Below are 24595 nucleotides of genomic sequence, written 5' to 3'. Positions count from 1 at the left end.
CCGGTCGCTGGGGGCTCCTCCCGTCCCCTTAGGTGTCCGTGGTCCCCCACCGGTGCCTGGTAGGTGCCCTAGTTGTGAGGAGATGCGAATTCCGCTTCCTCCTAGTATGCCATCTTTACTCCCTGCCTTGTTATTTTTGTTGTGAGGATTTCCACATCTGAAGAATCGGCAAATTCTCCCAGACTTTATGGTCTGGTTTTCTTCAGGGAAGACCTTCCAAACACCCTCCCACATCTTTCTAATTTCTACACATTAGAGGTCTCAAGGATTAGCCCTCAGACCTTTTCTCTTTTTTTCTACATTCCATCTCTTGGGGGTTCTTATTTGGTTTCATAGCTTAAAATGTCATCTATACACTTGTGAATCCCAAATTTATGTCTCTAGCCTGGACCTGTCCATCAAACTTCATCTTTACATATCCAACAGCATCCTCTGTATTTCCACTTAGATACCTAGAATGCAGCTGAGCCTCAGTACATCCAGAACCAAGCTCTGATCTGTAGCTCCATCCCTCCCCCAACTGCTCTTCCAACCCATCTTGCTCATCTCAGAAATGGCAGCCCCATTCTAATGGTTCCTCAAGTCAGAAACCTTGGAGCCGTCCTCTCCTTGCATCCTGTATTCCAGCGGTCAGCAAATCCCATTGGCTCTACCTTCAAAGTATACCCAGAGTCTGACCACCTCTACCGTGATCTGTATCACCTACTTCTCTTGCCTGGATTATTTTAGCTCTACCTGTTCTCCTTACTTCCTCCTTTGCCTCCTACCCCTTTATTCTCAACACAGAAGCTAGAGTGATCCTGTTACTGTAAGTCAAATCATGTGTATGTCTTTCCTCTGATCTACAGGGTCTGCATGATCTGACCCTCACCCCCACCCCATTACCTCTCTGATCTTCCCCTTCTTTTCCCTTCACTGACTCTTCTCCCCACACTGGCCTGCTCTTCTCCTGAACAAGCCATGTGTGTTTCCTCTCCAGGGCTTTGCAACTTGCTGTTCCTCTGCCTGGAACATTCTTCCCCTGGACACCTGCATGTTTTACTCCCTCACCTCTTTCAGCACTTTACTCACAGTAAACCTTCCACAGTCAACATTTTTGGTATTGCAATACCTCAACCCCTCCTATATCCCTTTCTTGCTCTAATTTTCCTTATAGTACTTATCTCCATTTAACATTATTTTGCATACCTAAATAAGTTCCAAGAGGACAAGGATTTTGTCTAGTTTGTTTCCTACTCTATTCCTAGTACCTAGAACAATGCCTTGCATATAGTAGGCACTCAATAAATATCTGTGGAATGAATTTATCTGCCAAATGTTTACTTATGGTCACTATGCACAAAGAACGGTGCTTAGAATTGGGAGGGACACAAAAATAAATTAGACTGTATAATGCTCTCAGAGTGTTCTCAATAGCATGACAGAAAAGACATGTGCATAACACCTATTTTTAGAATCATTATTTAAGTGCCATCCCAATATGAGGCTTTAAAAGAGAGCGATCTTACCCTGCCATCTGTTCTACAAGGAAGTGGTTTCAGGCACCAGAGTGGTATTAAGCTGGGAATGAGGTGTAGATGGGGATGGAAGAGCGTTCCAGGTGTGGACGCCCATGTACGTGGAGGCGGGAGCTTTCAGACTCGATGTGCAGAACGGGTCACTTGGTCTGCGGTTCCATTTTGTCTGTTTCTAAGCTTCCTGTAGGAGATCGGCCCTGGAATATTCTGAGTGCTTGGTTCCCTTTCTGCATGTCTCCTCTCTTAATCTCTTGTTTAACTGCAAAGTAAAAATCATTTGTGTAGGCTACCACTGGACCACAGGTAGGGCCCAGGCCTTGATTCGTGGAGAGAAAAGCTGGGAGGCTATCAAGTCCTGTGTTTCCCAAGCTTGCTGCTTATCAGAGTCATCAGTGGAGTTTTCTAAAGCCACTCCAGGCCTACTTCATCTGCATCTCCAGAGAAAGGGCCCAAGAATCAACATTGAAAAACAAAAGGAGACGATAGTCTGGAGGAGGGATGGCGCCCTCCATCAGCCTCTGCTGGGTCTTTCAGGTCTGGAATGGCCTTCCAGTGCAGCCCGTTCTTGGTTTTGAACAGCTGGGCTTGATAATAGCTCATTTCCCTGGTTCCTTCAACTGTCGTTCCTATGATGTGGCTCCTGACACCACTGTCCTAAGCCTCCTTACCCTGCCTCTCATCCAGTTCTCTGGCAGACATTCATTGAATACCTGATGTGGGCATGGTTTTCTTAGCTCTTTTCCCCCCAAATCCCTCTTCCATTTTGATTACCCTTCTCTTATCCCAAGAAATGGTTACTCAACCGATCCATAACCCTTCTGAGGATTCGGACACAGCTTGAGCCAAGATTTATCTTTGTATTGCACATCTCTGTTTGTTTTCTTTTTAAAGAATTGTACAGAAGGATACAGTCAACAGGATTTTTAAGTGGTGTGTGTAACTTAGTGATGAGAACCAAATAATGTCCCACCATAATTTACATGTCAATTACAAATCATTCTTTTTCCATTAATTAAAGGAAGAACTCTCCAATTGTCTACCAAGTAACAGTTTATTATCCTAGGATGGTTTTTTGAGTGTTATTTTGAAGTGATGAAAAAACTTCTCATTTAAAATATTTTACTTTGTATTGAGTTACATCGGCCTCTCTTCATTCTGACATTACTAACCCTTTTACTTAGTAAGAGGCTGGCTACTCTTGCTTCATTTCACCTTTAGCGCCAACAGTTCTGGCATTTGTTAACTTGATTAAATGCCTGCCTTGGCCGACTACAAAATGTAAAAGATGCTCTTATAATTTGTTCCATAATTTAAAACCCTGTTTCATTTATTTAAACTCCTTGGCAGTAGATGTTTTCTATTCTATAACATCCCAATGAGTCAAGGGGAAATCCTCTTAAGTACTGATGCTTATTGAATTTAATTATTGATATGGAATTTAAAGGTGAGATTGAGCCAGTTCATAAATATAACAATTGATCCAAGAGGGTCTCTGTCTGGGTTGAATCAATCAACAAAGGCAAGAATTATAAAAAGAATGTATGCCCACTTTCTCTTTGGACTATCTTTACTTACATACCTAGAGCAGTTACTACTTACAGCCTCTCTTATACAACCTGCATGATTATCTTATCTCCAATTCTGGGTCAATTTCAAGAGGAAATTAAGTACCCATGCGATTATATGGCTTCCTCATTCTTAACTTGAATAGTCTAGAAAGTGTGTTTAATGGTAAAACTTTAGGCCTAAGCATTTTATTTGGGAGAGGGTTTCATTTATTCACTCAACAAAAATTTCACTGTGCGGGTATGTGGGTTGGATACCATGTTATACATGAGGGTTACTAAAATAAACGAAGCACAGCCCCCGCCCTCCTGGAGCTCTGAGTTTGCTGGTGGAGACAGCAGATATACATCTTGATGAGTTTTAATGTGCTAGTGACCGTGATGAGATTTAATGTGCCAATGACTGCAGAGTGTGGGCGGCTGGAGACTCCAGGTGCTAACACAGTGTCTGGGTGTGGGCAGTGGTTGCCCTGAATGGCTTGCACCCCATCTCCTGATGCTCACTGGATACGGAGGGGAGAAGGCCCTAGACCCTTTGGCCTGGTCACTGTCTGGGCAAAAGAACCTGTGTCAGTGAGGGAGAAACGGGATTCTCCTGTCCTGTGTCATAGACTCTGAGGACTATAGTCCTAGTAGACCCTCCCTTTCTAAGTAGGAATAACAGGGTTTTCAGAAGGGAATCATCACAATATACTGTCGTTATGCCTGCTGAGTACTAGCTGGGCTGCTTCAAACAGCCTAGAGGCTGGCGAAGATTTATGGTCATGGGGGCAACTGGGCCATCATAAATCTTCAACCCTGCTTGCCTTTGTAACAGGGGAGTTAGCTTGTTGGTGCAAAGGCCCATCGGGACTCAGACTAAATCATTCAGGCAGTCACTCACAGATAATTATGGAGTGCCCGCTAGGTGTGAGGCCTTCTGTTCCCCCATTTATGTCAATATTTAGCAGAGTAGGAGCAGGCATCAGATTCTTGAATCTAATTTCTGTTCTAAGGACTTTTTAAAAAAATTGGTAAGGTGGTTTTGAGTGTATCATCTTCAGTCCAAATTGTTCTCTGCTCAGGACAAAATAAATAAAGCTTTGGGGAAAGATCTGACCATTCAGCACCTTTCTGGGAATAAAAACGTAGTAAATGCAAGAAATTTGCCCCCCTTGTTATTTGTCAGCATTTTTTTCCTTTGAAAAATAAATCTGTAGTTCAATCCATTCATTTGTTAAAATGAAAAAGTATGGCACCCCTGCTCTTGTTCCATCTGCCAATATTTGTGATCTCAAATGAGTGTCTGTTCCAGTAGTAAAAGTCACAGATGCAGGTGAGGTGACAACCTGCTGCCTCACTAGTTGAAGCTTACTTTGTGACTGAATCAGAATAACAAAATTGGAGTTTTTGGAATTACTGGAATTGTATGTGACTTGCCCAGGGTCTGAGTTACAAAGCTGTTATTGTAAAGGGGAAGCTCTATCATAATCAGGGCTGACAGCATTTATGGAAGAAAGATGAGAATTCCCAGGTTTCAGGAAGGCCTGGGCGTCCTCCCCTCCCCTCCCCGCGATGCCACATAAACCTAGTAACCTTCCACTGGTCCCTGACTAAGCCTTGAACTTCTGCTGTTTGCTTCACCCCTTTAGTTCCCAGACACGTAGCCTGGGGGAACGATTCAAACTCTGTCCTTGAGGGACTGCCGGGGGTTATGAGGGTTATCAGCCGAACTTGCCTTCCTCCGGCCGCGTGCAAGTGGAGGATGGGGGAGTATTTCTGTGGGATAGAGGAAGTCAGGAGAGGAGCCCAGAGTGAGACCTCAGCCCCACCTGAGAATTTAAACTGGACCCGCTGCAGGTTCCGTTCAGGTGAAGACTGCTTTCTATTCCCTGTCGTTTGTCTAGGAGGTTCCACTGTGGACCTCTTCTCACCAGCACCCGCTTCCAGAAGCTGCTCCAGCAGACCTGTGGCTCCGGAGGGCACTTGGCTTGCGTGTAAAAGGCACCAAGTGTTTGAATTGAATTTGATGTTAACCCTGTCCCTGGGATCTGTGAAGTGAGGGAGAAGGGGGCCGGTGGCCCAAAAGTTAAAGGGCTGCTTTGTAGGTTGGCAGATTGCTGAATTCCAGGCTGTTATGGGATGTCTGGTGGTAGGTATCGCTTTCCAGTGTGGAAGCAATCTGCCTGTGACATCTGTCCCCTGACTGCCACGGTCGACGCGGAGGAGGCCCTGGGTTAGGCCCTGCTCTGGCGGCGCTGTTGTCAGATGGCCTCCGTCCCCCGCGGGAGGAGGGCAGCTCCTTGGTGAGGGCTGGTGGATGGCTCAGGTCCCCTGCCACAGCTCCCTTTATCCTGGGCATTTTGCTGTGTGAGACCTGCACAATTACAAAAGCTTTGGAAGATGGCTTTTTGGGGACTCATTTCCAAAACAGAGGCCCCGGCAGGAGTTGGGAAACACTCAGGTGATCGCAGCAGTGCCATCTGTTTGCAGAGGGTCCTGAGCAGCAGGAGAGCAGCGGTGGCCTTGGGCCTGGAGAGAAGCTCCTGGGCCCCTGATTTGGTCGCGACAGGGCGGCCGGCTCCCACTCACTTAGCTGAGCTTTGCTGCCGCGGCCAAGCAGCAACGTGCCTTTGGGTAGCGGCCACCTGCCTCCGTCAGCATCCTCTGTGCACAGGTGTGGGTCTCCTGTCTTGTTCATGGTCTAGTCCTCAGCACCCAGCCCCTGCCCAGCCCCTGGTAGGCAGCCAGTGTAGAATGAAGGTTTTTAAAGGGCTGTGGAAATCAGCCACCACGGACAAGGAAAGGCTTTTCCTTTTTTTGTTGGCACTATCTTAGAAGACACTCAGAACCTCCTGAAGCAGTGGTTTGCAAGCTGTAATTGGCCTCAGTTCCCCTGGGCTCCTGATACCTGTGGGGCTTCTGAGTTCCTCCCTACACGTTAGGGTCCAGATGACCCTGAGGGGGGTGCCCAGGAATCTGCATCTCCACAGGGGGCTTCGGGGGCAGGTATTCTATGCATCATGACTTGAGAAAGAGACCTTCAAGCTTCTAGCTGAGAAGTGCTCTGGAAAAATCTCTCCAAGTGGGGAATCAGCAGTTGGAGAAGGGAGCTCTTGCCCATTCCCCCTGCTTTCATCGTGCACCTGGGGTTTCCCAACCTTTGATTTCTTCTGCCGTCCCACATTGAGTCTCCGAGGCACACTTTACAATTCTCTTCAAGTACACTTTAAATCTTCAGTGGCATGGTTGCAACCAGTTGACATTTTAAAAATTGAGTACTTTAGTAGGAGAACAATAATAAACAATTACCGGACATACATTTTAAAACCACGTAAGTTTCCAAATATCAGATCGTAAAGAAACTCGATTTTAGTCCCAGGAGACTTGGCGATACATCACAACCATCCCTCCTGCTGTCAGGGTCCTAATTACTTGCTTCTACAGAACAGTTGAGGTTTTTTTTTCTCGGTAACCTTGAACCCTTCTCTACCCAAGTCTCCAGACTTAGGCTTATCCTTTGCACCCTAAGGAAATCCATCCAGTTCCAGCTTCCAGCCTGGGGAGCACTCCTTTCTCACTGCTGAGTGGAGGGTAGTGGGGACTGGCCCAGCCCTTGGCTCCCGCCCTTTGGACAGTCCCCTCAGGTGCAGATGTAACAGGCTCAGAGAACAGCAATGTCGAAATCAAAAAACCTCCATAGGATTTGTAACAGGTGAGGCCCAGGCCTCCAGCTGGTGGTTTAGCATGTTCTCTGGAAATGGTTAGTCATTCCCAGACTTGCCCTAAAACCCTGAGTCCATTCGCTTCTATCTCACAAAGGGTGTGGCCCATGGAAATTTAGAGTTGCTTCCAGATTGCTGTGGGTGCCCCGGCTGCTTCTGATATGCTGAGTGCCTGGAGGGCTCCCTGGCTGCCGGCCCCCCACCACTGACAGGGCTCTGCCATTCTCCCTCGCTGCTCCAAAAGTTACGGAAATCAAAGGGAGAGAGCTTTTCCCCAACAGTGCCTCATCCTGAAAGACGTAGAGCACGCATGTTGGGTCAGGTTGCCCGGGTTTGAAACTGAACCTATCAGCCCCATTGGTCAAGACCCTGACACACTCCATCTGTAAAACAGAGATGATACTAATACCCATCTCCGGGAATTGTTCACTCTTTAACTCAAAAAATGATTATCAAGGGTTTACTGTGTGCCAGGCCCTGTGCAAGGCGCTGCTCTATGGACTTGGAGTTTAGGGAGGGAGACCAACAGATGTAAATTTTATCTGTTGGTAAGTGCACAAAGGAGAGATGCATGATGTTAGGAACGCACTTTTCAGGGGTGGGGAGGGGGACCTTGTTACAAGGGAGACCAAGGAAGTAATTGCTGAGCTAATGAGTATTGCATACCACATATGCACGCAGCATGTGCAAAGGCCCTGAGGAGGCCTAAGTGGGGAGTGTGAGGAGGCATTAAATGAGGCTGGAGAGGAGGCCAGGGGCCCGGCATCCAGAGCCTGGTAGGCTGTGTTAAGAATTTGGGTTTTAAGAACGGTGGGAAACCGCTAAAGGTTCTCAGCAGGGCAATGACAGATTTGTGTTCTCAAAGTTGGAAACTATTTGGAGGGGGAATGAGAGTGGATGTGTGGAGGCCATTAAGAAAGTCCTGGAATAATTTAGGCAAGAGATGATTTAGCGTAGACTTGGGAGGTGGTAAAAGTGCAGGTTCAGGAGACAGTTAAGCCGTGGAATTGATAGACTTGGTGATGATTTGATGGTGGGGACAGAAGGAGAGGAGGGGTCAGGGGGCAAGGTATCCTTGAATAGTCACATTGCCTACACAGAGTAAGCCCTCATTAAATGTAAATTATTATGCTAATTGTAAAGCAGCTCTCCCTTTGGTCTGCTGAGTTCTCACAGAAGCTCTCGTTAAATGACTTTTAAGGGGGGATGAGAGGGCTGGCCTGTCTCCCTGAGATTGGTGTTTGACCAATGGCAGTTGGGCCCATGTACCCTCTGACACCGATGCGGCCCTTTCAGCATGGAGTCGAACCCTCCACTCAGGCCGAGCAGGCTGCTTTCAGTCTGCCCCCAGGGTCCTCATCCTATACCCTCATCCTGGTCCGTGGTGGAGCTTAGAGCCTGGATGCACCTAAGTTGGCTGAATGTCATAGTTTGACTCACACTTGGGACCTTTTACACCTCCGTATACTGTAATAAGGATTCACATGGCCATTAACGGGAGGGTCAGCCTCTCACATTGCTATGTGTTGTCACCACCAAACAGTAGTCTTTCTCTCTCTTTTTTAATCAATAGGCGTTATTTTTAGAACAGCTTTACATTAATAGAAAAACTGAGCGGAAAGTGCAGAACTCCCATACACCCCTCACAGTCCCCGCCCCTCCCTCTGTTTCCCCTGTGATTAACAACTGGTATCTAGTCTGGTATATTTGTTAAATTGATGAGCCAGTATTGATACGTTATTATTAACTGAAGTCCATAGTTCACATTAGGGTTCACTCTGTGTGTTGCACATTCTGTGGGATTTGACAGTAATGACATGGATCCACCATGACGGTTTCATACAGAATGATTTCACTGCTCTGAAAATGCCCCGTGCTCCACCCATTCAACCCTCCTTTCCTGTGAGCCTTTGACATCCACTGATCTTTTTACTGTCTCCATGGTTTTGCCTTTTCTAGAATGTCATACAGTATGACATACATATACAGTGTGTAGTCCTTTCAGATGGGCTTCTTTCACTTAGTGATATGCATGAAGTTTCCTCCACGTCTTCTCGTGATTTGATAGCTCCTTTCACCAAGTCTTTCAAATTCCATCTGCACCGTGGCTACCGGTCTGCACCTGGAAGTCTCCATGTGGAAATCACAATTTCTTTTCGGTGCCTGGCGTCTCTTCCAAGTGGCATTTCCATATCATCTTCTCAGTCTTGCTCTTCTCTGCACCTGTCAGTCCTGAAGACATTTGGCTGATTTAGGAGCCTTCCCAAGATAGGAGCTGGAAAATGACTGGATTCAGTGTTCCGTGTTCAGGGAATCTGATACCACAGTGACTCCATATTCCCATCGGAATGATTCAGTGAAAGTTTTGGTAGCTGGGAGAACTGCCTTCTCTAAGAATTGGGCTGTACCAGACTTTGAGTTGTTATTACCTTTGTGACACCCTGGGGGTAAATTGAGGGTTTCCAGCCTAAAAAGTTTTGCTTGGTCCCTAAGCAGTTCTACTGCAAAGGTGAGTGTATACCATCTTCTATCAGAAGACATTCCTGGCCAGATCACTGAATGGATGGGAAGCGGGTCATAGCCAAGTGTGACTTCTTAGAGACAGGCTGCACGGCCATTGCCTCTTGCTCTCCTTGGACGACACCAGCCCTGTCCTTTGGCACACTACTTTATTCTTCCCCAGTGTCCTCATTCATTGCTGCAGTCCAGGACCAATTGGAGATCATTGCTGAGTTGCCTTGTTCGTATTATGTTTTGGAGCTGCCCACTCCCTCCTGCCTTTTCATGGTGTCCTAATGTCTGTGTCCTCCACTCCCTCGGTACCCACTTGGGAGCTTACGTGTGGTGTTCCTCCTGATGTAGGTGCTGCCATGGAGATCAGAGGGTCAGAGGCCAGGCACCGCTGTCAGTCAGCCCAGGGGGCATGGGGATGGTGGTTGTCCATCTGCTGTAGCTAGAGCCTTTAGGATGTCCCGTCCTCACTGTCCTCAGGTGTGCCGTGGCTAAGAAGGTTGTCTCTGCCATCCTTATGATCTGCCTTAGCCATCCCTTATTTTCAAATACCTTATTAGGAACAACCTCCCAGTTTTCTTGTCACTTTGGCATTGTTAGCAACCAGTTGTGCATCTTTAACGTTCAGATGCAGAAATGCAGAACCAAGTGTTATTGTTTCCAGAAAGCTCTGCATCTGGGGATTTTTGCGTACATTTTCTTTTTCTTTTTCTTTTTCTTTTTTTTCTCCTCTTAATCCTTATGTTTTTGAACAAGTTGTCAATGTGCTAGGTCTTTACTTACCATTTTCAGGCATCAGGAATGAAAGAGTTCTTGGAAGAGACATTTACATTGAACTTTATTTATTTATTTTTAAAGAGGAATGAAGTGATCAAAAGTGCCCAGTCAACTGAGCACCTTCGGAGGTCATGTTACCATTTGCTAGTTTGCACTACCTGGCCAGGCACCTTCAGGCCAGCTTCTTATCCAGCCCTGAGAATTACAGGTGTGGGACATAGGGTTAGGGAGGTGAGTTATCTTGCCCCGCTCACGCCCGCTGTAAGGGGCAGGGACAGAATTTAAACCTGGGCCTGTCTGTCTCCAAACTCCGCGCACGGGCCCACCACTCTGTGTCCCCTGCCAGAGGGGTATCATATGTGCTGAGAAGCAGAGCCGCCTGAGGCCTGTGTGGGAACATGCAGGTTCTGACCCAGATCTCCCTGGTGTCCTTTTATCACAGAAGGATGTGGCCTCATGAGCTACTGGGACCAAGGATGGGACATATAACCCTTTCTGCCCTGACTCTGAGTCCTTTTTTAAAAACCGTGTTTGGAGAGTTATGATTATCTCTCCAGAGACAATCATTTGTTCAAACGAATTGCTAAATGTTTTAGGAAGGGCAGAGATTTGGGGGTGGAGGAGGCCCACCCCCGCTGCCCTGTGGAGGGGAAGCAGCGTGCATGGAGGGCAGGGAAGGAAACCGGGGTGCAGCCTGGGGAGAGCCCCTCAGCTGGCTCCACGCTTTCGCAGGCAGCATCTAGGTCGGCTCCCCTAACACTTGGCCTAGGCACCCTCGCCAGGTGCCCTCCCTCACTGCCAATGGCTCACACCCACCTGAGCTCAACAGGGGGCCTTGATGCCCACTCCTTGCAAAACGCTCCGGCTCAGCCCGCCTTGTTAACCGGTGAAGCTGCACATAGAGGAGTTTGCCCTTTGAGGTTTGGATTAGCGGTGACCCAAATAAGAACAGAATACATTTTGTGCAGTCACCCTGGTCTAAGCCAGTGTCATCTCTTACCCAGTTATTTCTGCGGCCTTGTCAGTGGTCCTGCCTATGCCCTCAGCCCTTTCTTCACAAAGCAGCCAGGGCGAGCCTTTGTAAAAGGTAAATCAGAGGGGATATGGGAATATATGTATACGTATAGCTGATTCACTTTGTTATACAGCAGAAACTAACACACCATTGTAAAGCAATTATACTCCAATAAAAACGTTAAAAAAAAAAAAAAGAAAATCAGATCACGCCATGCCCTGCTCAAACCCCCAGAGGCTTCTGTCTCAGTCGGGGTCCAAGTCAGAGTCTTTACAGGGGCCCTACCCCAAGTCCACTGCAGTGACCCTGGGAACCTTGCTTCTCAGACTCAGCTGGGCACCTGCTCTGTTCCCCTTCGGTGCTCTTCCCTCAGATTTCAGCACGGTCCTTCTTCAGGTCTGTTCTTCAGATATTTCTCTCACTACTCTGACCACCCTATTAAAATTCCAGCCAGCGTATTAGTTCCTCTCCCTCTCCTCTGCTGTTTTTTCTTGAAAATATTTATCACCATTTGCTACATCATATATTGTACTTAGGTGTTTATTGTCTGTCTTTCCCATCAGGGTTTTTTTTTTTGGTTTTTTAAAATAAATTTATTTATTTTATTTATTTATTTTTGGCTGCATTGGGTCTTCATTGCTGTGCGCAGGCATTCTCTAATTGTGGTGAGTGGGGGCTACTCTTTGTTGCCGTGAGCAGGCTTCTCACTGCAGTGGCTTCTCTTGTTGCAGAGCACGGGCTCTAGGCGTCCGGGCTTCAGTAGTTGTGGCACGTGGGCTCAGTAGTTGTGGCTCGAGGGCTCTAGAGCACAGGCTCAGTAGTTGTGGCGCACGGGCTTAGTTGCTCCGCAGCATGTGGGATCTTCCCGGACCAGGAGGGTTCGAACCTGTGTCCCCTGCATTGGCAGGCAGATTCTTAACCATTGCATCACCAGGGAAGTCCCCCCATCAGGGTTTAATCTCCGTGAGAGCAAGTATTTTTGTCAGTTGTTCATTCTTTATCCCCGGTGTCTAGAAAGTTTCTGGAAGATAGCAGGTCCTCAGTAAATAGATGTCACATGGATTTTCACGTGACCAGTAGTGTGGATCTTTATATCTCTGAGCTGGCATTTGTTTTATATTGTTGAGTGTTAGGGCGACAGTCCTCAACTGGGCTGCTGTGACACGAGGATGTGTCCTGAGTAATTGGTTCAATGATAATCGTGAAAGTACCAAATAAAGGTAGTGAACTATCAAAACATTAAAACATATTCTGGGTGTTTGTAAAATAATGTCAGTATTGCTCACTGGTATCACAGTGTGTTTTCTTAAGCAGGAGGAAAGGGGGGCGCTTGGGACAGGGCATGCCCTGTGGCTTTTCTGCTTTCTGCTGCAGCCGTCATTTGTATGCGCTGATGCCCCAGAAATGAACCTTAGCTGTGGGAAGTGTGGTATAAAGGGGCGTCCAGACCTGCTCTCCTGGGCAGCAAGGACAGCAGCCTCTCTGCATACTATTTAAACCATCCCTTCACTTCATCATAGGATGAAGTTCAGTCTGGATATTTTAATCTTTTTAGAGGAGGAGTTTGGGGGATTTTGCTGTTTGAGCAAGCTTCAGCCTTTGAAGGTTATTTAACTTCTAAAACAAGTGTGTATTAGGGACATGTTAGTAACATGGGATGGTACCATTCGCCAGTGTTGAAGTTGGAATGACCTCCAATTGTTTACCCCATTTTAGTTCCATTTAAGGCCTCTCCTGCCCCAGCCCCTCGAAGCGGCCCAGCAGATGTGTGCCCATCAGGCACCGGACCCCATGCCCGTATTAAAAATAGGCTCATCTCCTCTCCCTTCACTCAGCTTCCCAGCTCTTTAAGCCTCCCGCCCTCAGTCTTGATTTGTTTATGCCCTCTGGCCTTCATGGTCCACAGCTACAGGTGACTTTCCTAGTTTATTTCTTTGTTTCACTGGAGCACTTCTTCCTGAAATGGGAGGTAAACATATAAGATATTAGGCCTGATGTGTCATAAAATGTCTATAGTTTTTCTCTAACTCCTAGTCGACAGGCCGGGGGGACGTAGGCGTCCAGGTTGGAAATCGTTTCCCTTCAGGATTTTGGAATGATTGTTCCCTTGGCTTCCAGCTCACAGCGTTGCTGCTGGGAATCTTGGTGACGTTGATTCTCTGTCCTTCTGTGTGTGGCCTGTTTTCCTCCTGAAAGCTTCCCAGATCTCCGCTTCATCCCCAATGTCCTGATATTCCACAGTGATGTGCATAGGGTGGGCTGGGCTCCTTTTTAGGTAGAAAAAATTTCTTGCAGATTCCAGGGCTGATTTAAAGGTTTAATACGATCATATTTAGATATGTACCACTTAAAACGAAAACTCTGTATGCTTATGGTTCTTCCGATTACAAAATCAAAATTGCAAATTAAACACAAAGTAACCAACCAACGGAACTCAAATGTCCAACGTGAATCACCTGGGATGGCTGATGTCATTCTTTCCGTGAGAGGAATTAGGTACAGTTGGGGGTAGCACAGAGTCCTTTGAGCGATGGCTTCGGGCTTCACTTGGTGTGAATAAGTAAGTCAGTTATGCATTAAAGCTACTCTTTGGCCTTTTTCTCATTAGGTCATTAAGCTAATTCTGCTTGATGATAAACACAGGGCTGATCTGATTATAGAATGGTCATCCAGATGATTCTTAGAATAAATGTGCTTGCTTATAGAAATGTTTTTGGGTTGTCATTAAAATGAAAACATGAAATGTAAATATTTTCACAGAGAAAATAATAATACTCATATAGTCCCTGGGAGCCGGTGTGCCTCTGTTCTTCTTAGGTTTTTCCTACACCAGTTTCCCCGTAGGCCTGTGGAGGGGAGCCCTGGGGAGTGTGGGCTGTCAGAATAGGCCAGTGCCCCCCGACCCCGACCCCTGCTGCCCACGTTTCTCCCTCACTGCCACGGTGTTCACAGCACTCTAATCTCACGGTCCTTCACGTCTTTATCTTGGGACAGAGATGCAGAGAGCTGTGAGCCACTGTCACTTTGGGGGAGCCCTTAAGCTGTGTGTTGTGGAACGTGAAAACCATCATCCATTTTCAAGCTGTTTTAGCATCAGCATTCCTGCCCACTTCACTGTTGTGGAGATCAGCGAGCATTTGTATTTTTTTAACAGCTGACACCACACTTGATGGGGCTCGTGGTGTGAATTTTCTGGTGAGTTGGAAGTGTGTGTGAGCGTGCAGGTGTGTTTTCACCGCAGGCCGTCTGTTTCGGGAACACAATACTCGTTGCATCACTGCATCCTGGTGCCTGAGCCCGGGGTGGTCGCAGGCCCGGCTGAGGTCCTGCCTGTGTGGGACTGTGCCTCTGGCCCTCGGCGCTACCATGTGTCCCTGTGCAGTGGCAGCGTAGGGTCCCCCTTCTGCGTAGGGTCGGGGGGTGCTGGAGGTGGCTTCCCTCTGAACTGCCTGTTGGTTTGTGAGTGTCTTCGAGGTCCCAGGCGTGCTCTCTGTCACTGCATGTTTCTCCAAAATCTCACGGGCTCAAAACCTGCATCTTCTTTCTACCTTTCCCTTCTCCCTCCTCCAACACCCAGTTCATCTCCAAATTCCAAACCTTTTCCCTTCCTGTTTAAAATCACTGTTTAAAATCTTCCCATTCTTGCCACAGCTGGCATCCAGGCCCTGATACCTCCCACGGGATGACCACAGCCGCCTCTCAGCAGCCCCCCCTGCCCCCTCCTCGTTCCCGGGGCCCTGCTGCTGGGCCAGCTCTCCCAGCATTTCCCACCCTTGCTCTGGAGCCCTCATTGGCTACAGTCTCTGCAGGCTGAGGAGAAACTGGCAGCATGAAGGCTGATGGATTTTGTTTGTCTTTCACAATATTTTAAAGAATTGTAAACCAACTTAAAAAAAAAGGATATTTTAACATTGAAAATCTGTATTTTCAGCTTTTCTGAAAACTTGGAAAATCTGGCAGCATAGAGCACATGTTCCTAAAAGGTTACAACAGTTGGAAATGGAGGGTTGTTTTGTTTTGTTTTTTGCTGCCTTTCCTTGGGGCATGCTTTCTCTTGTTTGCCGCACTCCTCACTACTCCTTATAGCACCCCACCTGCCTCAGCTCTCATTCTGGCTTTCATAGGCATTAATATTCGTAGCCCAGAGCTGTCTGACCCCCAGGCCAAGGACCTTTCTACACCCTGTACTTAGAACAACCCTTGTATTTTGCCTTCTGTGTATACCATTCTGCCTCTTTTGGGTGTTCTCTCTCCCCCTCTAAACCTATCCAAATCCTGCCGTTCCACAAGGCCAGCTTACATGCTCTCTCCTCTGTGAAGCCCTCCCCGCCTGCCCCAGGAGGAGGTTTTCCCCCTCCTTAATCATAAAGCCCTTTGGGTTTGTCTCTGTCTTTTGGTGCCGTTGGACATCATTTGTTTCTGTGCTTCGGCTGCCCCTCCAGAGCAGGGCCTCACAGTGTTGATACAGTGCTCGTGTATGGTGGATGCTCAGCGACGTACAACCAGAAAGATGCACAGACATGGTCAAGGGCCTCGTTCTGTGGGCATCGACAGGAAGGTGAATATAGGATGCTGTTAGCTGGTGACTTACCCCAGCCACTCCGAAGAGGTTGTTTCGTTTTTGTCACCAGAGCCCCTGTTTGCAGATCTATTTTTAACGTGGGGAAATCCCCAAACACAGCTAGATTCTGGCAAACCAGAGTAGGCTGTGGGTGTAGTCACTCCCTGGTAAGTGATTTGATCTATCATCAAGGTTATTCAGTGATACTGCTTTATACAGAAGATAGCGCTCAAGAGAACAATTGAATTTGGACTATTGCTACACTCATTAAAAATATTTAATACCAAATATACACAGGATTCTATGCTTGATACTAGATCAGTCTTTTCTTCCTACATGTACCTCCATGGCCCCCATCTCTACGTCCTCAGTGGGGCTTTGGTTTCAGTATCGCCGACCTTCAGAACCCACCCTGCTCCCCACTCCTGGTACACGTGCTGAGCCTGACCTCCTCCTGGCCTCTGAGAGAAGTGGGTGGGGGTAATGAGAAGCTCATAGGTTGGGAGAAAATGCTGATGTCTAGTGATTTGTTATAATTACTCAGCCAGTGAATACTTGTTTTGCATCAACCTTCCCACTTGGAAAGCCTAGCCCAGGGTTTCCCAGCCACATGCCCTTGGGGCATGGTAGTGACCTAGAGAAGCCAGCTGTTTTCTTTATTCCTGTCAAGCTCCTTTGAGAGGGGAGGAGGCTTCCCTTTGTCTGGGCCAGAGGGTGAGTGGACTCAAGGGCCGTCCCGTCCAGCGGTGTGAAAGGCCCTGTGTCTTCACTGGTGCAGCAGTCACTCGCCACGTGTGGCAGCTGAGCCCTGAAATGTGGCTAAGGTGACTGAGGAACTGGATTCTTAACTGTATTTCATCCTAGCGAATTTAAACTGAAATGCAGCCCAGACCTCAAGGGTTGGGAAAAATGGGTCAGATGTGGTCAGCGCCTGCGGGAGAGCCCAGTGCAGTCGTGCTGAGAGGACACCTAATTGCAGATGCTGCTGCGTGGGTGCGACTCTACTTCGCTATGCAAGTAAAAGCCTGTTTGACCAAATTTGGCGGGGCTTCAAAGCTGAACGATGTTTGCAGGGAAACCCATGGCTGTGCTGTTCTGACGGGGGCATTGTTCGCTTATTCTTTTAGTTCCTTTCAGAACAGCAGACACAGAGCTCCCCTTAGCTGTGATTACTTGAACAGTTTCTACAACCTGCTTCCTCTGCTTGATTTCATTAAACCGTGACATAAATACATACTTGGTGCCCAAACCACGTATAAATGCTGAACCCAAATGACGGTTTTGGGGGAGGAGTCGGGGAACTTAGCGGGAGGCTGTATAGACTGTTACACAGATTGATACTTGTGGGTTTATCGCTTTTGCTTGGCTTTTCTTGAACAGAGTCAGCTGAAATCGGCCCTGGGTATTTTGACCTCACACGGTGGTTATTAAAGCCATGCCAAGCTGTGGACGTAGGTGAATTAATCTTGAGCCACATTTGCTAGAATACACACACAACATGTGCCCGGCGCTGCTCCAGAGGCTGGATTGCAGTGGCTTCAGCATTCTTTGGCCTGGGGAGGGTCCACGTGGTCCATGTGTGATTTATCCACACTGCGGCTTCCCAGCTGCAGTCTGTGTTCATGGGCTGCCAGTTGTTCTGTAATCTAGTGAGTTTCTTTGTTGGTGTTTCAGTTCCCACTGGTCCTTTCACTGTGGAAAGTCTGGCAGACCCTTGAGAGCTGTACCACTATTGGTGGCTCCCCAAATGACTCCCCTCTCCCCCCGCAGTCTTACTTTCAGCCACAGTTTCAAATATACACAAAATAGGAAGTCGGGCACAGGCAGCATTGGGGCAAGAGAATGCCAGGGTGGAGGGGACGCAGTCGCCAGGGAGGCTGGTACCCATACAGGGAAGCAGTGGTCAGCATCCTGACTGAACGGAGTACAGCCTTGGGATCCTCCAGCATCCTCCCCCCTGATGGAGGCCACATCTGTACCCATCTCCCTGCTCTGCCCTGGAGAGGGCTTAAAAATGGCATCTCATTTGAAACAGCAGCTCTGTGCCAGTCTGAGAGACAGGCTGGCTGGATGAAAGTGTGGGATGGATGGCTTCTAGTGAAGGAGGGGAAAGCCACAGAGCTCAGCCAGCTCTAAGCGGAGGGCAGTGATGCTGTGTACACTGCCATATGTAGGTTGAGTCTCAGGGCCTGGTACGTACTGTCCAATATTCCCATAGGCAGATACATACCGCCACCCCTGTACGGTTTTCCTGACATCCTCGGAAGCCAGGTGATTATGTTTTAGTTTTATTCCTATCCCCACTCTCCAGTAAGAAGCGTTCTTTCCTAGTTCTAAGGTCATTTGAATTTTCTAAGGAGATATGCTTTTTTTCCCCCCATTTTTTGTTAGTATTATTATTAAAATTTTTAAAAGAGATTTTAACCTTAAGAAGACTAAGATGTTACACTTCCCCCTCTGCTTTGGGTTCAGTTTTCCTTCTGCTTTATCTGAGCTTTCCAATATGGATTGCATATCTCACCGTAGTAAAGAAACAAAAGTTAGCACCCCTATTTACAAGGGTTTTAGGAGCTCTGTGTCAGGAACTGGGGGCAGAGACCAATATATATATTTCTTCTTATTATTCACAGTGGTGTATAATATTCCTCCGTTTCCTCAAAGCACTTGGGTCCTCGCTTTTGTGTTGGAGCAGGAAAAAGAATGGTTGAGCACTATTACTTAGTAAATGCATTTTACTAGAAAGGAAGTTCTCAGAAAGCCAGCCTTGCCCCTGAAGACCAGACAACACAGCTGGCACAGAGCGGCTAAGCCCAGGTGTCCACACAGGTGTCCCATACACAGGTTTCTCCCTGGCTTCTGCAGACACCCCTCGGCCATCCCTGTGGCTGGGACGAGCTGGCCTGCAGGTGACTCCTCGTGGGAAGGGGAAATGCAAAATTACAGCCCTCTCCTAAATGCGATTTTCTCTCAGCGTTCTCAGAGATGTGGGGAAGATCAGGTAACAGACAGAATGAGAGGTAGCCAAGATCTACTGTGGGTTGGAGCTACAGATTCCAAATCAGTGAGGTCTGTCACCGCATTGCAGCTGGACTTTCCTGCCCTCTGTTATGGACTGGATGTCTTTGGCTGCAGGAATATGAAACTTGACTCACAATAATGGGGCTTTACTAGAATGTCGGTGGGCTTCAAAAGTGGTTTGACTCGGTGACTCGGTGACGTTATCCAGAACCCTCTTTCCGTATTTCTCCCCACTCTGCCCACCGTGAGTCAGGCTCTCCCTTCGTGGTTGCACGATTGTTGCCGGCAATTTCTAGGTTACAGGCTGGCTCTCCAGCAGGGATGCTTCTATTGAAAGAGCTTCTGTTCCCAGAACCCCCACTGGTCTCGGTTGAGTCTGTAACTGGGGTTGGGGTGGTATTGACCCAACAGCCCTGCCTCAGAAATGCGTGGCACACTCAGGTTTTCCCAGACCCAGAGCTAGGAAGGGAGATGCGGACCTCCCCCCACCCCCCAACAAAAGATCAGGAAGGGTAGATGTTGGGTAGGAAACTGCAAGTCTCACTACTCTTCCTATAATCTGCCAATCCCCCATTACATACTCAGAAGTGCAGGTTTTTTGCCAGAAAGTAGAAAATCGTCATCTTTGAAATAACATTACTTTCTACGCTTTGTGACTCTTAGGTCTCCTTTGCTCCCTACTCCTCCCTCTGTTCCTTTTCCCTCCTTCCCCTTCCCACCTCTTCTTCCTTTTTTCTATTGTTTCCGCCTTTCTCTCTAACTCCTACTTCCCATTCCTTCTTCTTTTCCTCCCCTTCCTCCTAGTCTCTTCTTCCCCCCCTTAATTGTCAACGCATCTATATAACTGAACTAAATTGGTTCGATACAATGTAGTATCTCACTAAATAGAATGCTTTCACATTTGCCCCCCAGGAAGAAGAAATGCCAGAAGTGGAAATTGACATTGACGATCTTCTTGATGCAGACAGTGAAGAAGAGAGAGCTTTAAAATTACAGGTAAGCAGCATTCAAAATCTAGAACCTTAGATGGATGCTTGAATCCACTTGGGTCTCCTGAGCGTGGCTTGCACCGATTCTGCCCTGGGGTGGCACTCGGGCAATGGCCGTTTGCAGAGAGAAAGCAATGGCCGTTTGCAGAGAGAAAGCAATGGGATGCTGAGTATTCACCCTCACAAACTGCATCTCTGGTGATAAGGCAGGTCTTGACTATAGTCAGTTCTTAAAGCACCTTACAGATATGAGTTTCTCCAGCTTTAACTTCTTGGGAGAAAGATGGTTCTTTCTTTCTTCTCTCCAAAGATCAGTTTGCCAGAGGAGGAAGTGATGTCCCATAGTTATATAAGAAGGAGAGGGGCTGAGCTAGAACTGGAGTATCTAAGCTCAGGTTTCTGGTCCTGCAGTTGTGGATTATATCATTCATGAAATTAACTTCTAGATAAGATTGTTTACAGTATAATTCTATTTAATAAAATATCCTTTACTGGAGTATGCTCACCTGATACAATGGATGTTGAGATGCCCCATGTCTGCTTTGTCCAGAGCAATAAAATATTTATTTCCCTTCCGGCAGGAAGTCAAATCTATCATTTTTAAATCTGCATTTGGGAGTTTCTAAAACCAATTAACCTTTGACCTGCCATTGTTCTTAATGTTTACTGATAATTACTGTTAATGGCTGTTAGTTATCACTGATGGCAAATGATCACTAAAGGCAAGTAAAGAGCACATTTGAATGTATTGAATGTGTTAATAATTGCTAGTGTCCCTTGAGTGGCACACAGTCTCAGTTTAATGTTTATCTCTTGTTGGTAAATTTAGCTGGGAGAAGATAGCATCCTAGTTCTGAAAGTTACAATACAAAAAACACAAAAACAAAAAACCAGGCGCCAGTTCTATAAAAAATGTATGACATAAAATTTTCTTCTTAAAAGTAAGAACTTGAAAGGGGCTTTGGCTGCCATCAGGTCAGCCCCTTTGGTTCCCAGGGGAGGACAACCAAAGCCTGTTGAGGTGTGACAGGCCACTCTGGGGTTAAGTCACAGCCAGACCCTCACTCTCCACATCCAGTGTGATTGTCACCATCTCTTACAGGCTGTCTCAACTTCAGTGTATCCAGTTCATTATTAACCACACTGGCAGCCAGAAGGACGGGTATGTGTGTGTGCTTCTGTGTGTGTGTGTGTGTGTGTATTCTGAAGAGTGCAAGGCATTCCTGCAAAGTAAGGGTACAACTTTTTGTATTTTCAGAGGACCAACAAATGCTGAAATAAAGTGTGGTTCTAGGTAGTCAATATGAAAAATTGATTTACCATGTTAAGAATAATACTATAAAGATGAAATGATTTTTGACTTCACTTTTAAAATGATACTGAATTTTAAAATGAAACTTCTGTGTATTTCATTCTAGGAAGCTCTCGTAGACTGCTACAAACCAACAGAGGTAAACAAATTACTTTTCCCAAATGCCAAGTTTGAATTGGTTTTTATTAAATCTATTTGTCTGTTTTTAAAGCTAAACCACAATAAATGGGGTGATTATGTGTATACTAAGTAGCCATTATTATCCATAAGTGAAGGGCATGTGTTTGTTTGTTTTTTAATTAATTAATTAATTTTTGGCTGCGTTGGGTCTTTGTTGCTGCCCGCGGGTTTTGTCTAGTTGCAGTGAGCCGGGTCTACTCTTGGTTGCGGTGCGCGGGCTTCTCATTGTCGTGGCTTCTCTTGTTGCAGAGCACGGGCTCTAGGCGTGCGGGCTTCAGTAGTCGTGGCACGTGGGCTCAGTAGTTGTGGCTCGCGGGCTCTAGAGCACAGGCTCAGTAGTTGTGGCGCACAGGCTTAGTTGCTCCGGGACATGTGGGATCTTCCCAGACCAGGGATCGAACCCGCGTCCCCTGCATTGGCGGGCGGATTCTTAACCACTGCGCCACCAGGGAAGCCCTCACGTGTTTGAATAGTACTAACTGGCTTATTTGTAAACCTAAGCATGTCTGGTTCTGGAAGACTTAAAACTAATGGAATTGGGTGTGTTGCCTGCTTTTATATAAAAGCCAAACTTCAAAGGAAATTGTGAGAGGGTTTGGAATCATTTTAGTAAAAGTTTTAGATTTATAACTGGAGAATACATTCTATTAGGGTATAGGTATGTATTTTTTAAAAGCTTAAAGCTGATTCTGTCATTCATAATTGAGTGATTGCCTTTATTGGAAGGATAAATTTTATGCTTTGTTTGGATATTTGTCAAGTGTTTAAGTATTAATGTAAAAAACAATAGATGTTAGTTTGATTAGACCAAAGCATTTAATGTATACTCTAATGACCAAAAGCATGAATAGTGTACAAATTAAGAATTTGATCAGTTATGACTATATTGGTAAAAGAGGTACTTTCAGTTTGTTCCTGTGATAAATCAGAGAAATTAGAAGATCCATCAGACGTTTTGTAGTCTATTTGCAATATCAAAGCAATGATGGTAGGACTTCTGTTTTTTTGAAGTGGTATAATTACAAAGTGAGAGCAAAGCATGCTTTTAAGAGTGTGTAAAATTTAAACGAGTGTGGGGTTTTAGGGTAATTTGGTTTGAGGTCAGTTACTTATTTGAGCTTTATTCTTACAATCTCCAGTTTTCCTTTATATTGATTACATTCTGTATTCATAGAGATTTTTAAATTTCAATTTTAGTTATTAAAATATATATTTTTTAATCAATGTAATACATATTCATAATTTTGAAGGCCAAAAATACTATTAGGCTTATGAAGAAAAAGTAGGAGTGTCTTTCCCACTCCTTAGTCCCCTTCCCTAGAGGTGTATATTTTATATTTACATACTATATTTATATATTTTTATACACTAACAATTTTGGCTGTTTCTCTGCTATTTACTCTTTTATTCCTAAATATGCATTTACTACTTTTTTTTTTCACTTCTTGACTTAAGAGGAAATATGATAGATCTCTCACTCTCCACACAATTCATTTTCCTCCATCCCCTCAATAAAGTTATATAACAGTATTATTTTAAATCAGTAGTCAAGGTTCATAATATTATGATTTAAACAAATTTTTTCACTGCTAAGTCAAATAGTGAAATATGAGCACTGCTCCTTTCTTGTATAGTCATTTGTTTTTCCTGGAGTTGATAACTACCTTGTCATTTATTTTTGTCTAGTACCTATTGATATTTTTTGTTAAACTCTCCAGAATCTTTGTCAAACTTGTAATATATTTTTTTGTATGCTCCAACATATAATTACTATTCCTCCATGCCAGGCTTTCTTCCTGGAGCCTCTATGCAACAATCTGGAGAAGTTATTCTCTGGGTTTCCTGAGTAGCTACTGTCCTGAAAGTTCTGTTCAGATGCTTTGTTTCTTAAATCCCAGTCTTCCTCATTTTAGTTGGAGTACATCATCCAGTAGCTTTTTGAGAAAGGATGCATAAAAGGTAAATTTTTCCATCCTTGCATATATGAAAATGTATCTTGATCAATAGTTTGGATGGTGTAGAATTCTAGAATAAAATTCATTTTTAAAACTCAGTTTTAAAGGCAATATTCTACTGTTGTATAACTTCTGTTGTTAAGAAGTCTGATGCCTTTTCCATTCTCAGACCTTTGTAGGTGACCTATTCTTTTCCCTTTAGTTAACTTTTAGGATTATCTCCATATTTTGAAATTTTACAGTGATATGCTCTAGTGTGGGTCCTTTTCTATTCATATGCTGGATACTTTGTAAGCTCTTTTATTTTTTAAATTAAATTTTATTGGAATATAGTTGCTTTACAATGTTGTGTTAATTTCTACTGTACAGCAAAATGAATCAGCTATACCTATACATATATCCCCTCTATTTTGTATTTCCTTCCTATTTAGGTCACCACAGTGCATTAAATAGAGTTCCCTGTGCAATACAGTATGTTCTCATTAGTTACCTATTTTATAGATAGTATCGATTGTGTATATGTGTCAATCCCAATTTCCCAATTCCTCCCACCCTTGTAAACTCTTTCAGTCTGAAAATTTATGCCGTTCAGTTCTTCAAAACTTGCCTTTTATTATTTATTACTTTTCCCCTCAGTGTTCTATATTTTGGCTCTCCTGTTATTTAGATGTTTTACCTTCTGGATGGGACCTCTAATTTCGTATCTTTTCCCTTCTGTTTTTCATCTCCTTGATCTTTTGTTCTACTTTCTGAAAGATTTCCCTGACTTTATCTTCTAGCCTTTTTACTGATATTTTAAAATTTCAGCTATCTTATTTTTAATATCTAAGAACGCTTTTTTTAAATCACTGTCTACTATTTCATTTTAGTATTTCTTCTTATATTATGGATGCACTCATTTCTTTTCTTTTTCCTTTGAGAATATCAATCAAATGTTTTATTTTCTTTGTTTTTGTTTTCAAGATTATTCTGCCCTCTGCATTTTCTCAGAATCACCTTTTTTTCTGTCTGTTTTTGTCTGTCTTTAGTGATTCTGGGGTGTGTACCCATGTTTGAATGTTAGGACCCAGTACACTGATTGGAATCTGTGTGAGCACAGCTTGTCCGTTGGTGGGTCTCACCATGGAGTGATCAGGTTGCAAATCAGATTTTTTTCAGCGTGCATGTGTGTAGAGCAGGGGGATTCCTCATACTGTCACTATTTGAACATCTTTTTTTCTGGAGTTTTTTTTTTTTAAAGTTTTGATCCTGTTAACTCCTATCTCAGCGTTGATCATCCGATTTCAGCCTTTTTGGAAGTAAGGATGGGAAGGTGGCAGAAGACCTCACCATTTAATTCTTTGGGGACTAGACTCCTTTATTTATAGTTAGTTGGGAAATTAATGTAAGAGTTAAAACAATTAGGTATTTGGAGAGCAGTAGCAAATTGTTGTGAAGGGTTAGACAAGCTTAGTGGGATTGTAGTCAGGAAAAGTGATGGATTATGCTGAT

The 24595-nt window shown here is 45.2% G+C and overlaps 1 protein-coding gene across 1 annotated transcript in view; it reads left to right on the top strand.

The window, feature by feature from the left end:
* The window catches only part of PPP1R14C (protein phosphatase 1 regulatory inhibitor subunit 14C), an 84928-nt gene that overhangs the window by 46098 nt on the left and 14235 nt on the right, over nt 1-24595 (top strand). Inside the window, exons 2-3 of the mRNA XM_061207468.1 lie at nt 19581-19664; nt 21076-21108. Coding sequence (XP_061063451.1) covers nt 19581-19664; nt 21076-21108 — 117 coding nt within the window. The remainder of the gene's footprint in view (nt 1-19580; nt 19665-21075; nt 21109-24595) is intronic.

The sequence above is a fragment of the Eubalaena glacialis genome, chromosome 12 (assembly GCF_028564815.1).
Source record: "Eubalaena glacialis isolate mEubGla1 chromosome 12, mEubGla1.1.hap2.+ XY, whole genome shotgun sequence".
Taxonomy (NCBI): domain Eukaryota; kingdom Metazoa; phylum Chordata; class Mammalia; order Artiodactyla; family Balaenidae; genus Eubalaena; species Eubalaena glacialis.
The sequence above is the reverse complement of the archived record's forward strand: the minus strand, read 5'-3'. Positions and strand labels throughout refer to the sequence as shown.